The sequence below is a fragment of the Lates calcarifer genome, linkage group LG2 (assembly GCF_001640805.2).
Source record: "Lates calcarifer isolate ASB-BC8 linkage group LG2, TLL_Latcal_v3, whole genome shotgun sequence".
In the NCBI taxonomy this organism is placed as follows: domain Eukaryota; kingdom Metazoa; phylum Chordata; class Actinopteri; family Centropomidae; genus Lates; species Lates calcarifer.
This window is the reverse complement of record NC_066834.1, coordinates 23,900,905-23,918,492: the sequence shown is the minus strand read 5'-3', so window position 1 is coordinate 23,918,492 and position 17,588 is coordinate 23,900,905. Positions and strand designations below refer to the sequence as shown.

At 42.2% G+C, this 17,588-nt stretch overlaps 1 protein-coding gene across 1 annotated transcript in view; it reads right to left on the bottom strand.

Annotated features, from left to right (window-relative positions):
• atosa (atos homolog A) overlaps nt 1-13,603 on the bottom strand; it is a 28,664-nt gene extending 15,061 nt beyond the window's left edge. Inside the window, exon 1 of the mRNA XM_018666771.2 lies at nt 12,492-13,603. Within this exon, the coding sequence (XP_018522287.1) occupies nt 12,492-12,522 (31 nt within the window). The 5' untranslated portion in view covers nt 12,523-13,603. The remainder of the gene's footprint in view (nt 1-12,491) is intronic.
• Between the last annotated feature and the right edge of the window lie 3,985 nt (nt 13,604-17,588).

The window sequence follows — 17,588 nt, the reverse complement described above, 5'->3', positions numbered from 1 at the left end:
CATGCGTGTGTGTGTGTGTGTGTGTGTGTGTGTAAGGGCATTTCCAGAGGCAGCCTCCGCACAGCAGCAGCGGTCTGCTGAGCTCACTGAGGTGTGTCAGCTTAACACACAATGATATCTAGCTATCTGAATGGAACAAAACAGTTCCATTCAGATAGCTAAAACAATTTCTGCACTCGCACCTTTTAGTCACCACTCTGTGAAAGAGAGCTAGATGCATGAAATATATATGATAAATCTGATGTTGTAATGGCATGACCTTGAATAATGTGTGGGCATGCAGATGTGGATGGGCCAAAGTATACAAATGGTGCCAATACACATCAGGGCTGTGTGATATCGCAACAGCATTCTCACGACAACATTTCTACCATATGTGCATTACCAGGGAGATCAGTTGAGCAAAACAAAGCATATCTCTCTAAGGTGCATCAACAAATGACAAGACTGTCACATCACTTGAAATGTGCATAGGTAGAGAGAGAAGAAAAGGAAACGAGTCTAAATTTAACACCAGTTCTGTTGTGCTCATACTAAAAAAGGAGGTCATATTCTTTGTCGCACTCGAAGAAGATAGTCAAAATAACACATGCACACTGTTCTTCCACGGTTGCAACACCAACATGCACCAATATGACGCACAGCTGGTGCATCATAGTAGATGTCAAATTCTCCTACGCTCAATGTTTTTATCATAAGGACAAAACTGTGCACTTAATTCTGAGTGAGGAAAAGTGTGCAGTCCTAACACAAACATATATTCACACTACTGCACTTCTATACATACATATACTGACGCAGGATGGGAGATTACACTGACAGTTCTTCCATGCTAAATCTCCTTACTGCAGCCCCCAGTGAGATAAATATAGACACAACTTGGTAGCTCTCATTTTCTGTTTTTCTCTCTCACTCTGATTTCAAAGTGTAAATTCCTACAATCAAGTATTTTATGACTTTGTGATGGTGTCTGCCAGCAGCACCAGTCTTAAAAAAGCCTGCTGCAGTGACTGCCTGAAGTCTCACACTATGGAATGATAAAACTAATTGCAAGATTGTGAAAAAAGTTCCAGCAGGCACAAGTTAGTTGCTTAAATGCTGACACATATGCCATACTGTGCTCCTTTGATCTCTATGCACCATAGCCAGTACGCTAAGGCTAAGCTAACCCTTCCCAAAGCACAGCACAGACAACTCACAGATTATTTGTTAAACTACAGAGGGGCTCCCCTAAAATCCACCACTGGGTGGGGCTTCTGAAGGCTGCCTGATGTCCACTGTATGGCTATCCCAAGATCATGAAAGCTCATAGCAAGTATTCAAATGCACTGGTTGCAAAGCAGGTGGCAGAATTTCAGTGTCAGCAGCTCTGGCATCTGCATTTCCACCACCATGGGAATTGTTTGCAACGCTGTCTTTTCTGTTCCATGGCCAGTTCTACAGTCTGACCGACTATATTTGGAGACCAGCTGGTCTGCAAGACCAACGAAACTGTATCTCCTTTCCCTATACATCTGAAGGATTTCAAGTGCTTGCTCACAACTCTCCATTTCTATGAGCACTTCACAAGAGTGTGGGTCCAAATATGCACAAGGGCAAAACATAAAGGCCTGAAGAGAAACTACATCAAAGTGTGCAGTCTAATTCTCTGTATACATGCATGTGCATGTACTCTATGTACTCTAGTATCATTATGTTATCTTGTAACATAATGTGGTATACAGAGCACTCAACTCTGTAGTGTTCTGACTGTCCTTTGTCATTACGTCATCTGTTATTCAGGACTTGCTGTGCTTACATAACAGTGCTTGAAAGGAATTTTAACATTTAGCTAGTTAGTTACAAAAAATGTATTATATCTTAAATACAATCCACTTATATTTCTGATTAATGATCAGATTTCTTGTACAAAATACAAGGGACACAAGTGTCAGCCATCTAGAACTGCCTCCAAGCAAATCTGGGCACTGTTCATTGTTGCCGTCTAACGTAGCGCAACACAGCCGGTGTAGCACCATCAACATTTTGTACTTGCTTTTGTGCTGCTACAGCTGCTATCGCACTGCTTGCGCTTGCTCTCCTGATTTTATCCAGTGCTTTTCCAGCCAATGTTCCCAGTGCTCTGAGGTTAAGCTGATGTTTATCAAAACCACTGCTGTTGCCTAGTCTTTTCATGTTCCTCATAATGGCACTGAAAGGCAGAAAAAACTGATCACTAACCACATTTGACAACACCACCAAGGAGAAGTCTTGTGGTGTCTATTTTTGTTGTCAGCTGTCTAGCAATGGTGTTCTTCTTCGGCTTCAAGCATGTTGTGCATTTAACCTCCCGTAGATAGTCAAGTGATGGCCATAGGTTGAAATTCATGTTTATTCAACACAGCAGAAACATTTGTAGCAGTTGAGTTATTTTCAGTAGCTACACATATCCTAGATGATTTCAGAGTAATACAAAAATGAGGACATCTGAGGACAAATCTATTAACTCCCACACTCTTTTAACTAGTGACAATTAGCACATAGCTGACTGACAAATACTGCTGCTCCAGAGTTATAATGGGCCACATTCCTGAGCCACAATCTACGGCACAAGCAAAAGCCAGAGTTATAGTAAACTATAAATATTGCAGAGATTCTGACATAACTTACATTGATAAATTTATACAAAACATCCACTTATACAATGCACCCGTGGAAGCGTTAAATGTTTTCAATATTGCTAAATTTCCTGTGAAAGCTGCAATAGGATTTGAGACACAATTAACTGAGCAGCCCAGTGGCAATACACAAAACTAAAGCCTTAACATAAAAGGAGATGTTGTGGTAAAGGAAAAAAGGGATACATGGCCTCAGTCATTTCTCTTCTGGCTCACTGACCTGGGATCAGTGGAGAACAGTGATGAACGATCACAACTGTTGACCAGGGAAGAAAGGGGCGAAAAAACAAAAACAAAACACAAAAAAGGACAAGGGTTGCCAAGGCAACAGAGACATTGTGTTAAACATTCCCATCACGGTGATTGAGGAGTGTCTGTGTAGGAATGAGCTGTGGCAATATGCGTCTTTGTGTGTGACAGTGAGCTGCAGTTTGACATCAAAGCGTCTGAAGACAATTAATGCTCCTTTTGTGCTCTGTGAGTGTGTGTTGATGTGCACTGGTTACATACAGCATATGATTGTCTTGTCTTAGGACATGCCTGTTGTGCTCTGACTGTATACCATGTCCTTGTGTTGTGCACTCTGTTGTCTGTTAAGCTGTTTATGTGATCATCTCCAGTGTCTGTGTAGGTGTGTGCCCTGAGTGTGTCCGAGTGTTTATGTCACTCTTGTGGCTTTTGTTCCACAGCAAAGCGAGAGAGGGCTGCGGCTAAACTTTGTTTATAATAACAGGATCGGTTGTATTTCCATAGTGCTTTATAACATGAATCACATGTCACTGCCAGCTCACCTTTCCTGTTTTGCTCTGCCTTGTGTTACATGATTAAAAAACACTGGAAGTGGAGGAAAAGTCTGCCAAGAAAACCAGTGTGTTTTTGCCAGAAGACTATAGAGAATGGTAAGGATCACTGGAGAGCAAAGAGCTGATCCATGGTTGATTTTTTAATATACTGAAATGAAACACATCACATTTGTTTTCTATTAAGAACTAAATAAAGAACAGTTAGAAGACTGGGTGAACTATTAAGTTGACTATCAGCACAAATCTCACAAATAAACTTTGGACTTGGTCTGTCAACTTCTACTCAGGACCAGAAAGTGTGGTTTAGTTTTTAGTCTCAGAGAACCTCTCTCAAGACTTTTCCATTTTCCTCCCACTTGATTTACTGAGATGTGTCTTCAAGATGAGGGGCTTGGGATCTATGACATGCATGTGTGTATGTGTGTGTCCCTCTCTCCCACTCTGCAACACAAAGGGGCAGATTCACAGCACACATAGCAACAAGCCCTGATTGGCTGAGGAGCGTTAGTACAGTTCCAGCTGAGGAGAACCCTTCTTCTGTTTTGTGAACTCAGCTGCTATTATTCTCCCACAGCCAACAAACACACACACAAACACACACACTCGACCCAGACTGGCAAACCACCTTGCCCTCTCTCTCACACCCATTATTGTCAGCCATAAACAGGGCTGTTGTTTGGAAGCTGAGCAACTCGCATACTCGTGAAGTCACATGGTAAACAAGCTCTGAGCCACTGGAAAAAAAGTTTTTTTTCCATCACGAGGCATAAGTGCTTTACAGACAAAACTCATCTCAGCTGATGTGGAAAAAGTAACTTAAAGCTTGCGATGCATCATGTCTATTGATAAAAACTTTCAAGGAGTTATCACGCCTGTCACCCTTTTCCATACACCTCACTAACAGGTGAAGTTATGTCAGAATCGCATGACTCCTGCCAGTGTTACCAAGCTAAATTCCTGTATTTGTACTTAAAAAGCTGCTCTCGCTCTCATGGCTAAAACTGTGAAAACTCAAAATGGATGACCAAAAAAAAAAAGAGAGACTTACATGTGGTGGCTCTACATGCGTGGCTGTCTGTAGGCAACCAGACAAATACCAGCATCCTCTACTGTAGCTGTATATGCAATGTTAGTGGGTCATCCAGTTTAAACCCACGCTCAATGCAGTGAACTTCTGTTGAGTTCATGCACACAAAATCCCCCTAAAATCGCTTGTGCTGTTCAGCTTTCTTTCAGTACTAGGTCAGTAATGTATGATGAAAGCTCCAATAACAATGGTAGCCTATCACGGTTAGGTAACCGTGGATGGAGGTGTGCCAAGAGTCTACAGGATTTCATTATAACCACACAGTAGCACACCTTTAACTAGACGGGTTTGGTAACACCAGCTGGTGTAGCCTTTTGAGTCTGATGGAAATCTGTGCTCTCTCGGCCAACTGCTGACCACAAAGGTCCAAAACCTGCTGCGACATTGTAGGTGAGGAATGAGATACAGTGCGCTCTCTTCATCTTCAACAACCATAGCAACTGAAGTCCTTGAGTAAGGTCCTTAAACCCCCATTATTTAGATGAGTTGCCCAGCAGCTATAAGTGGAAGACCATGAATACCTCTTGTAAGCATGCACTAACACCAAAATAATGAGGTAAGCAAGTGTAGGCCATGTGCTTGTGACATTTACTTGTTCATAACAATTCATCACACCTCTTTCCTAATCTGCCTCTCATCTTTCCTGAAATGCCAGAAAAATTATCTTCAGACACAGTGCCCTTTTTGACCTTACTAGCATATATTGTAGCTGGGCCCCCTAAGCCCCTGTTATTCAGGCAAGACTGGTCCTTTGCAAACTCATTGTCTAACTAACACCTGTTATGTAACGTGGAGCAGAGTGACTACAGCAGTATTGGAAAAGGTGGGCAAAGTGGGAATTACTAAGCCCCAATGGAGCCAACAAGCACGCAGTCCTGCCTAATATAGCCTTAACAATTTACACTTCAAGCACAGGCTTTAATTTTAGAGCCAACTGTCACATTTTCACTTTATAAAAATGCCACAAAGTAGTGAATTTACATCCCAATGTTACATCATGTATATTGGCAAGATGGTGAAAACAATATCAAGACTCCTTTATGACTGTTAACTATCTGCACAGATGGGATCTCCTGGACACCCTTATCCTTATTTCCTCCATTGGCAACATCTGACATTAAATCTTTACTGTAGCAGTTTGAATTTCAGCAAGCTGACTGCTGGCGGGTACGGGACACTAGGGCAGTGGGACAAACCAACCTCTCTGTAACCAGAGCCACCCTGACCAACACGCACAGGCCTTTGACCTCTCCTGTGCTGCCAATGCCAACTTCTAGAAAGGAGAGTCCAAATTGAGCAACCCGAGCAGCGTAGCTCCAAGGGCCACGGGAAAAGTGTGTCAGTTGTGGCACAGGCAGATAGAGGTGGTTGGTGACTGGAATTAACCGCTTGGGACAAAGGAGGACAAGGCCAAAGTCTTGACTTGTCATTGTTCTATATCAAGCATTTTTCATCTATAGCCTTGTTTGGTCAGGACTTGAAGTTATAGCTCCCTGACCTCAGCACACATTAACCATGTAGCATATCAAACAGAAGATGCTGCCCTCTAAAATTCAGCTGAGTTAAGGGGAAAAAAGAACGGTAACCCAGTTAAACAGGACAGACTGACTGTCAGCTGCTTTGGTGTGAGGATGAAGCAACACTGAGGGGTGATAGTGGAACTGCCTCACTCAATACTGAGGCCGGCTGTTGGCCTGAAAGAGATGAGACAATGGAGAAAAAGAAAGGAGATAGTTGTGATGAGTCTCAAATTAACTGAACCTCATGCTGTTGTTAATAAACAATGTGCTTAACACCTCCACAATGAGACCCCAAGGTGCTCTCCGTTAACAGATACTGGTGATGTGTGTATGTGTAACCACGACTCCATTACTTTAAAAGAATGGGTCACATTGGGGAAAGATCAATTATCCTGTCGGAATCTATATTATTTCTCCTGGTTAATTAGTATTAGTGCAAACTCATAACTAACATATTATCAGATATTTAAATTCTGAAAAATCTAAGATGGCCTTTTGGTGCTAGACCACAGCAGCACGCTATCAGCATTGGAGCACAGAAACAGATGAGAGGTGTGTGGTGCGTGAACCTGATTAAAGTGCTGCTTACGTAACACACTGTGTGGTGTCTGGTAACAGACCTAAAAACCTGATGAGGATTCCTCCCTCTTCAGAGTCAATCTAGACTGTCAGCCAATATTAACATCAGACAATTGTAATAAATCAGTGGCAGCAGAGAAAACACACTAGCTTCTTTATTTCCTTATCATTTTAAAAAGAAACTACCATGTTGTTGAGCTCTATAAACACTGCTGAGGGTTAGTAATTTTTTCATACAGATTCTGGCACACTAGACAGAATTTGTCATATTCATCTAAAAATGTCTTTCAGGAAAATCCCATCACATTTAGCATTTAACAGGAAAAAAGTATTTAAAAAGGAAAATGACCTTTAACCCAACATTCCCACCAAAATAGAAGCATATCTGTTTTGTGAGACAGAGGACTATAAATACTCCAGCAAAGCTCAGAAAACAGCGCTGGTGTATGTGAACTGGTCTTAGACTATAGTCTCACTTTTCTTTTTTATTATGCGAGAGATGCATGCCAATAGCAATATATCGGCAACATGTATTTACTGAGCAATCAATATACTGGTAAATCTGTCAAGCTTACTATCGCCTATTTCATTCCTGTGTTTTAGATAGTAAGTCAACTAAGCTCTATTTCTGTCAATATGCTTTTCATCTAGATATCACCAGCAGATAGTGGTGGTGGGGGTGATAAGTGCTGAGGTGTTACAGTAGCTGAGGTCTATGTAATGTGACTCAGAGGAGAGGAGTGAAAAAGAGAGGAGGGGAGATGAGAGGAGAGGACAGGAGAGGAAAATAGGATAGGTAAAAGAAGACCAGCAGAGCGAGGAGTGGGAAAGTTGATTCACTACAAGGTCAGAGAGAGACAAAATTGCCTGTACAAGGCTTTCCCTCCTTACAGAGCACGCAAAATGACAAATAATCACACATTCCTTGACATACTCCTGTGTAAACACTGCTGAGATTAACACAAAGCTGTCATTTTGGTTTCACAGCGACAAAAATAACAGGCGTGGTAGAAACATGAAAAAGAAACACTCAAAACATTAGTGCCAGGCCTGCTTGTGTTTTTCTTTATTATGTGGTTTCTGGGCAAGGCGTGTGAGAAGCACAGAATTTACAGCTTAACACAGATCTAGTTATGTGACATCACGGATTAATACTAGAAGGAAGGAAGGATGCACTGTAAAGGACACTTGGAATTAACTGGTCAGGGAGATAAAGTCCCTCTTCTACAAGTTTGTTGACATAAAAACAGGTTTAGTTTACATAATATATTAACCCTGTTCAGTGTATTTCAAGTATTAACCTAAAATGTAATATGAAAAGGTGTTCATTGTATACTAAGTATAAGAAAAGAATAACTTACACCAAAGACACACAAATTGTGATACAGAGGAAAAAAAAGAGACACAGATATCCTCCCCACCACCCCACCAAGAATAAGCACCAGGTCCAGATGGCTCTTCCTGTTCCTGCAGAGCTGGCTGCTGGTTGGCTACGAGGAGCCACAGGGGCGGGAGGATGTGACGAACACACAAGCAGTGACATCACTGGCTCAGTGGCACCCTGGCAGCAGAAATACGACCCATGCTGCTTTAGCCAGTCCAGCACTAAGTCTGGATGGTGTATTTTTGTGTGTCCGTATGGCTTGTTAACACTGCACCTTAATGCAGAGTAGCTGTACTAAATACGTACACTTGGTTTTATTTCCATGGGTGTGCGCAAGTGTGGATACAGCCCACTGTGACTTTGACGACCTTAAGCATTAAACCCATATATATCCGTAAAGTGTAACAGAGAACATGTACATGTCTCCTGATGAGGGGCTGGTGTGGTAAGCTAAATGTTTCAGCATTATGTAAGAGCATTACTGGACTGGGAGCGCTGGGTGCCCAATCCCATGCAGCAGCTAGGCAAGGCTAGGCTACTTACAGTCCAACCTGTCACAACAGCATTGATTTAGGCTGATTACTCCGGGGACCAGGACAGTAACTCACAGCTGAATGCCTAGCCAGTACTGGTATTCATTGCAAAAGGCAGCACTGAATCTTGCTGCACAATGGAGAGTCCAATATCCATGTTGAGTGGAGCTGGGTCAGCAAATGGCCATGGTGTTGTATTGAAAAGGCAATACAGAGAGGCACTCATGTTGACTTAAGGTTGTTCATAAAAAATAAAACCAGCTGTACAACTGTACGCCTAAACATGAATATCTTTAAATGAAGAAAAAAGCAACTAAATTTATGGGCCTTTTATATAAATGTCAATTCACTGGCCATTACAACACAAAATTAATGTTAGTTTCTAAGTCCCATACAAATGAGTGATGACAGGTGACAGGATGTGTTCAGCGATTCACACAAAGACAATACTACCAATCAGCACTAGTTGTGATGTAGCTGAAAATCTTGAGAGTCTCAGTAAGGAAAGTGAGTCAATCAAAAATAAAAAATAAATGACACAGATGGAGTCCAACTGTATGAGGGGAGTAAAACACAAGTGAGCACCTGTTGTGACGGCCTCCTGCTACAGCATGGGGTAAATCACCGCCAAGGAGGAGGCAAAGACAAACACAGGGCTAGACAGGTGCTATGCAGGACAACAGTGTATGTCGCTTCGCGTTATCAGGGTCTCTCGCCAGTGAGAGTGTATACTCTGATCCACTGGCATGTGTCTGGGACATCTCAGGGCAGCTGTAATCTGCCTGAGCTCAAGACAGAAGGCAGGCAGTGGACTAAGTTTTGTGTTTGTGTGTGTGTGTGTGTGTGTGTGTGTGTGTGTGTGTGGAGGGTGGACTTTTCATATTTAACTCCTCCTTCAAGGACTAATGACTCCAAACAGGAAGCACTGCTATACTAACACACCAAATAACATTACAGAGAGCAGGAGCACAGAGCTGAGGCTTGCCAGCTGACTGAGTCTCTCCAACATGACTAGCTCTGAGGTCATCTCTGTGTATATTGTTTAAAGTGAGCCTGCAAGGCGGAGGGAATGAGAGCTGTGGTTGAGGGCGTTAAGGAGGAAGCACTAAGTCACCATTCTCAGCTCTTTGCTCAGACGTTTCACCATATGACCTCATACAACCATCTAATGCAATGTCTCCTTTATTCACTGATCTGGTAATGAATAGGACCACAGCATGGTTTTGAATCAAACTTTTCTCTTCTATATGAGAAGACAACACACTAAAACAAAATTATGTTTTTAAGGATACAAATAAAACCCAGCTCAACCACACTTCAGCTGAAAACAGTTTGAAACCTGATACAACAAGCCATGTTCTGCCCAACTGGTGTAAACATGTCCCAAGTTTTCCGTATCTGCTCTTTATGGGACCTGTAAAAGCTGCCAGTTGAGCCACATGGTTCAACGGTACAGCGCTTATTAAGGCCAACGGCAATCTGTTGCGTACTCTCTGCCGCACTCACCCTGTCCTCACACCCGCACTCACACACACCATCCTGAGTCACAGCTCGACTCACAGAAAAACAAGGGGGTCAGATGACTCTGGTTAGGCCCCTGAGCATAACATAAATGCTCCTCTTCTCCATTTTTAACAAAAGCATAGTTCACAAAGCGCCACAGAGAGATGCTGCTTGAACATTGAGGGAAATTCAGATCATCTAAAGTCTAAATTATTTGTTTTTAACCAGGAGCTGAGGTCTTTGAAAACCCAGACCAATGCTGCTTTTGTCTCTGGATACCAATTCTGATAACCAAACTCAAAGTATTAGCTGAGATAGTACTCCCAGCTGATACCAGTGCTCCTTTTTGTTTTTCAGTTTTAAATCTCTATCCAACATTGTATTAAACCAATCACTTCTTGAGTGTATGTGGGTACATTAATACACAAACATTATCATTACACTTTTTTAATCATGATGTAGTGACACAGAGATGGCACTTAATGTGGACTGGTCACATCATTCTGATATTGGATCTTTTTATTAAGGTCAACATCAACATAGACACCAATATGCTGGATTTCAGCATCATGAGGTCTCACAGTCCTCTCTCAAGGTGCTAAAGGTGGAGCTACAGCCAAGGTATGGCAGGCTATCACCTCATCACCCATCCAAAGCCTTGGCTTGACTTTTCACACCCACCTGATCAGGAGGTCACAGCTTGTGAGACTTGTCACAGGAGTGTTAGTGTTAGCTGCACATGTCCTGACTTGTTCAGCTCTCCTCTTCAAATATAATATAGCTAGGCCTCTTCAAGGAACCCTCAACCCAGCAAGTGAAGAGCAGTGAAACTGGCTGTTCTGTGCTTAACTGGGCCTTGGTGTGGTCCATACTACTAAGTAAACAGCTCCTCTCACCACTGCAGTCTCTGTCTCTCTCTGAAAGCAGAGACAGGAGAGAGACAAGAGTAGGAAGGCATCTGGCCTATAAGCAATCTGGTATCTCCACCACAGGAATGGTACAGTATGTTCCAAATAACAATAGCACCGCAGTATCTGCCAGTCAAATTGGGAGCTTCTGCTGTGGAGCAGCTTCTACTGGCACAAGCTTTCACAATTAGAACATGACAGTGAGCGAGCCAACCTGACCTGGTGACAATCCATGAAGGGTGAAGAACAGATGCACTGTAGTAATGAGCCACAGGCCAACAGCTCTCAATCTTTTTGGTTCAGACAAGGTAGGAACACAAACAACATCTGAATCATTTCAATATTCCTCAGTTTGAGAGTCATTATTCCAACCAATACCAGAACACACAACAGCAGTGTTGCTGTTTGCTGTTCACTGTTGACCTGCTGCATTATTAGGATATAATTACATTGTACAGTCTCAGCCAGTGTGCCCTTTACTCTGGCCGGTCACATCACACAGATGTCTGGGTCAGTGCTTCTATATAAAGGATCCTACGAGGAAGGAAAGGCTAGGGTTAAAACACTAGGCCCATATAGGGCACATGTTTACTGTGTGCTTTGGAGTCCCATTACCAGCATATTGTGCTCTAAGGAAGATCCCACTCTGGCCAGTCAGCAGCCTGACTGCAGTTTCATAACCTATACAAACAAACAGACTACTCCTAATTGACTGCAGCTAATCTCATCATGACTGAGAACAGTGGCCCTTCACCACTTCCAAGTAAGGTACTATTGTGTCACTGACAATGAATCAAGTCATCACTTACCCTGGATCACAAACAATCACGTAAAATCAATCATTAAATGAACCACTGTGCTTATACAACAAAGGAGCTTATACAATATATATATTTCATACAGCTTGATGTCACTTATAAAGCTTAATGTCACTTGTGTCAGGGCAGAGATTAAGGTATACCCATTTCAAATTAATGCAATAGTAAAATTAGCATAATCACAATGAAACAAACAAGGGTGTCCCCTCTGTCCCTGTTTTACCTCTTGCTGCAGATACAGAGACATGTAAACAGGTTGCAGAGCATAAGGCAAGAGCCTCATTTCCACAACAGGGTGGGTGTCAAGAACATTTTGCAGCAGCCCTGTGCAGGAGGCTGTCAAAACAAGAGCAACTGGAAAAGGGAACAGTATTTGGCATGAGAGGATCATGCAGGTTACATGTTGAGGCAAAAGAATTATGGAAAATAAACAGCTGACATTTGTGTTAATGTCCAAAACTAGAGCGAGCAAATGTGTGTTGTACGTACACGTCCTCATTTACTCGGGTCAGGCTTTGTTAATTCACATAACCAGTGACCAGGCTGACCAGCTGTTACATAATTCCCTGCCCTGATTCTTCTCTCAGGGGAATGGGTACAATCAGTCCACACAAAAAAATTGGAAATGAAAATGCAGAGCATGCCCCACACACTGACCACCCCAGATATGTGCTTGTGTGTCTCTGACGCCCCACGTACCTCGCTCGGGCTTCATGTTGTCCAGTGTCATCAGGTTGCCTTCAGGGGTCTCCTGCAGGGTCTTCACAGTCTTCTCTTTTTCTATCACACACAGCCTTGACAGCAACACAACGGTGTCTGGACTCCCAAACCCCTCTGTGACTGAGACCTGCTGTATTAGCTAAGCAGTAATATCAGCTGTGAAGCCTGTGTGTTGGTGCCAGCGGCCCCCTATCCAACAACAAAGCATTGCTTTGTTAGCATGCTACTGTACGCTTCCATCGAGTCGCACTGTATTGTCCAACTGACTAACACAAAGACAGCTGATAGCGAATGCCAGTTAGAGTTGGCGTCAGGTACTGGAGTTGTCAATCTGCTCGCTAGCGAGTAACCAATCTGACTACTAGTAATTTAACTAGCGAGCTGGCTGCTCTTACAGCCCGTCTCAAATTAAACCACCTGAACCATAGTTACGTCGCGATGCATTTCTGTGTCTCCTCTCCTGTAACGCTCTTCACAACAACTCTGCCTGAACGGACGCCTGCTAACTCAGCAGTGTTAGCTAGTTAGCAAACTCAACCAACTAACCTTGTCGTTACTTAATGGTTAGGCGTCTGCGGGTGACGACGACCTCACAAACATCCCAACCCCCATTAGTGTAGCGCAGGTAGCCACAGCTCAGCTACAAACACCGATGCCGATGAGGGACGGTCTCGGTATTTTCTGCTACGACAAGAGCACATTCAGCGTATCATTCTTCTCACGAAATGTTAACCGACGGTATCAGGCGGATATGCTCCACTTTCTGTCCGTCCACAGCGCTCGAACAGTCGCCATCTACTCGACGTTAGAAACGCCACCTGTACTGACTTCCTTTGTGATCTTCATTAAAACTTTTCAAACAAACAGCCCGAGTCTGCGCTCCAACGCTTCAGTAACGACTGCAGTGTTTTCCGCGAGCGTTAACTCAGTATCAGTCGCAGTTTAACCGCTGACAGGCCAGCCGGCTGCTAAAACTAGAGGACTAGGTCGATACCAATATTATTCAGGCGAAATGCAGATGAAAGGAACAGTGAGTGCTCCTGGTCGTGATGCTTACAGTCTGCCTCCCCTCCTCACTTCCCTCCCTGCTGCTTGTCAAAACAGATCAGTGCAGCTCCAGTCACGTGTCCCAACAACAGCCCCGCTCGTCACTTCCCTCTTTGTCAGCCTCGCATGAACTCGCAGCCATAGCAACCGCCAACTTACAAGTGGTACCAAAACTTTACAGGTAGGATGCGCCTCGTCTGATTAAAAACGGATTTAAAAAGTAAACCCTGTCCCCGAATTTGTTTCTTTACACTTCTGTCACATTAACGACAGCGGACGTCTGAGCAGGGGGGGACAGGGCAAACAAGAGATGAGCTACTTTCCGTAAGCTGATTGGTCAGTGGAATTCGGTGCGCGCTCACGTGCGCACGTGAGCGTTCGTTTTTTTCCGTGGTGAACATTTTGTTCTGGCTTGGTTGGCTCGTGTGAAGCCAAAGATCGTGTGTTAACGCCATTAAATGTTGTAGCACAAAGTTCTGACTGGCTGAGAGACGTGTAAAGCCAATGACAACAACTTACTGGCAAATTGACCACACAATGACTATTGCTTTAGATATATATTTTTAAAAACTCCTTAAGACAAATAAAATGAAATACGCTTTTGTGGCTCGCGTCTATCCATAAAAATCATCAACCCTCTTTGTTTCTTCTTTATTAAACAAATGATAGCTTCAGTAATTAATTATATGCTGCTGTTGTTGTAATCATAGAGTATATTAAACACGAAGCTGTAGGTTTTAAGAAACCATATCAAATAATAGTAATAATTTTCAACTCCAAAGCAATGACAAAATACCAGATATGGTACAACATTAAATGAGACTGAAAATCCTAAATACCAACCATCCCCCTACTTTGGCTAATCATTGTGATAAAGAGTGGCATTCAACATTTAAAAAAACTTTAAAAAGAAAAAAAGCTAAGCTAAAAGTAAACTTTAACATGTGAAGTTAAAGTGAATAAATTGACCTAGAACCAGCTCCCTGTTCTCATAAATGAGGTTGTGGTCCATTGTCTTTTTGGTACAAATAAAAAAGGACAGAGGGAGAGCTCTTTGTCTTAATCTCTTCTCTGTTGAAACCTCTTGGAACAAAGGCAAAGGCCAAAATGAGGACACTAGAATCTGCCTGGCAAATCTGTTTGACAGCTGCACTTTGTGTGTTATTATTGTTTTCTGCAGGCAGACAGAGTGGACTTGAGTTTGGTTTAAAGTTATTGTTATTATTCTCATTTATTATTTCATCTTATATTTTGGGTTGACCACAGAAAAACATGAAAAAGGTCAAGGGCATTGCTGTTCAATGTAAAGACTAAGTGCCTGCCAGACTGTTTGCTGTAAACCTACTGAATTTTTAATGTAATTTGTTTCTTATACCAGAGACAAGTGACCCAGATAATGTAAGGTCAGAAAGTCCACTATAGCAATACAAACATCTGCCAGTTGATTATGAGACTTTATCTTGCAAGGGAGCAAAGTTTACAAAGTTAGTGTGCTGTCACTGAATTACACCAAACTAATGTTTAAGTGTAAGACTGTTGTTTAATACTGTGGTTCTTAAACTTTGTGATTAGTTTAACAAAGTCTCATCAGCAAGTCTGTGATCCTGCACATGACAAAACCATGTGGTGTTCTGTAAAGGTTTTATTTTAGAAACATCTCTGATGACAGGATGGTTGCTGGTGACAGTCAGGGGTTAAAGATATTGTGTCATAGTCATGTTCAGTTGTTGTCAAAGGGCTAAAACAATTCAAGATGTTTTCCTCAATAGTTACAACAATATTGACACTGGACCAACATGACATACCAATAATATTAGCTACACGGTTAAAGGGGAATTCTATGATCTGATGTGACTTTATGTTTTTATGTAATATTATACAAATAAGTTCAAATTTGTAAAGATGGGTAAGTCTTGTTTTAAGATAAAATGTGTGGATGAAATGCACAGAATCAGCCACTGACTTTCACTCCAGTGTTAAAAAGGACTGGCTTGAAGTGGACCAGCTTTGTGAAGATCTGCCACATTGAGCTTCACTGCTGTTTGAACTGTGTATTTCTCTATTTAATTGACTCTACAACCAGTCAGTCATAACCACAACACCCAGTTATTAGTGAGGGATGTTTTTTTTTTTTTTAAATCAGAAGAAAGTCAGTGACTGCTAACACTTCGATGTGTGGTTTGCAAGGAGCTGCAAAGGCCTGTGACACAGTTATAGGGCTGCACTTAGTGTGATGATGTCATTTAGAGATAATTCCAGGAGGAACAGCAGAAACTCAGAGAAAGCTGTGCTGCTGATTTTAAAGAGATATGAGGACACAGCCAGAAGATCTGCATTCACAGAAAAAATAGGTTTAATATCCATAGTCTACAGTCAATGATACAGTGTAAATGCACCAAACATTGACTGGTGCTCTTACTCCCAATGTGGTGAGACAGTGTCTGTGTTTGTAGACATTGATTTTACTGTCCAGAATCACAAATAATCTTATTTAGTGTGATTTTTTCTTTCAAAGATATTGTTAACTACAGTACAAATGTGTTCTTGTGTTTCAGAAAATCCATGTCATAGCTCCATCTAGTGACAGAATTCAAGTAATGCAGCAAATAAATTGAAGAAAATGCTACTTGTATTACATGTAATATCTATCTATCTATCTATCTATCTATCTATCTATCTATCTATCTATCTATCTATCTATACAGTAAAAATGAGAGAGGAGAGGAAGAAGAGAGCTGGGTAAGGGCTACAACTCCAGACTGAAAGACAAATGTTGTACAAATATGAGTGCACCTGGGGTGAAGCACTGAGGACATGTTGCCAGGTGTGGGGACTCCCCTGGGTCACTGTCTTGTGACTACTCATTCAAGGCAAGTACATTCATAAATAGACAGGTCACCCTTCAACCGTCTGGCACGCTGCAGTGCCTTTACTGCTTTATTCAGTTCACTTTGACCCATTTAAAAGGCTGGAAAGAACACACACACAAATCGAACCCTCTGTATAGTTAAATGAGGGAGGCTAAGGTTGAAATGAATTTGCTCAATCCAGGTCTTGTTCACAAAAGCAGACACATTTATGCATTTTCCCCCTCAGTCAGTATTCACCTGGCTCATTATTAGCCGAGACATCTTACATTGTTCCAAGTATTTTCAGGCACAGGTCCAGTTTAGGTTTGTCTGTCTTGTTTGACAAAGCTTTGGTCCAGCCACAGGCCTAAATAGAGGCAAGATTTGTAGTCCAGTGGCTCCCACCCAAGACAGACGCATGCCTGCTCGTCTTGTCCTCTACTTTCTCATTGGATTTGAAGTTTCATTGATTCAATTTGCCTGTCTGAACAAGACAAGAGAAAACACACACACACACACACACACACACAAAATAGCCATAATAATAACAAGAGCCACGATTCAGAAGCTGGAAATACCAACAGTTTATTTTCTACTTTTTGTGACTACAGAAATGTTGAAACATCTGAACACTGAAAAAAGCTGGATGACATCATCACTTGCTTCTCAATTTCTTTTCCTTTTTTTTTTTTCATTTGCTTAGCAATCACAACAGATGATATTGCACGGCACTGAGAAAGCAGTAGCAAAGCTTGGGAAACAGCAATGACAAATCAAGTCATGAGACATGGAGTTATACATCTGAGAGTAACACCAACAGTATTGCCTCTCTGGCACTCACGCGCGCTCGCACACGCACTCGCGCACACAGGCATGCACACACACACACACACATACACACTGAAAAACTGAAGAAGCATTGTGAGTCGCGAAGGAGGTCAAAAGAAAGAGGTCAAGGTTGACAAGAGCACAAGGCCGACAAGAGCAATGAGATTTCATTTTGAAATGCAAGTGCAAGATGAACTACTACTGTAATCTATTCCTAAATGTCTATGACAACAAATATGCTTGTTTATCAAAACCCTTCAAGCATCGTTGTATATGAATAGCTGGAGGACACCCCTCTGTGGGTGAGAAACTAGTTCCCCAGTGTAAGAGATCCAGATGATTGTCTTAGGCG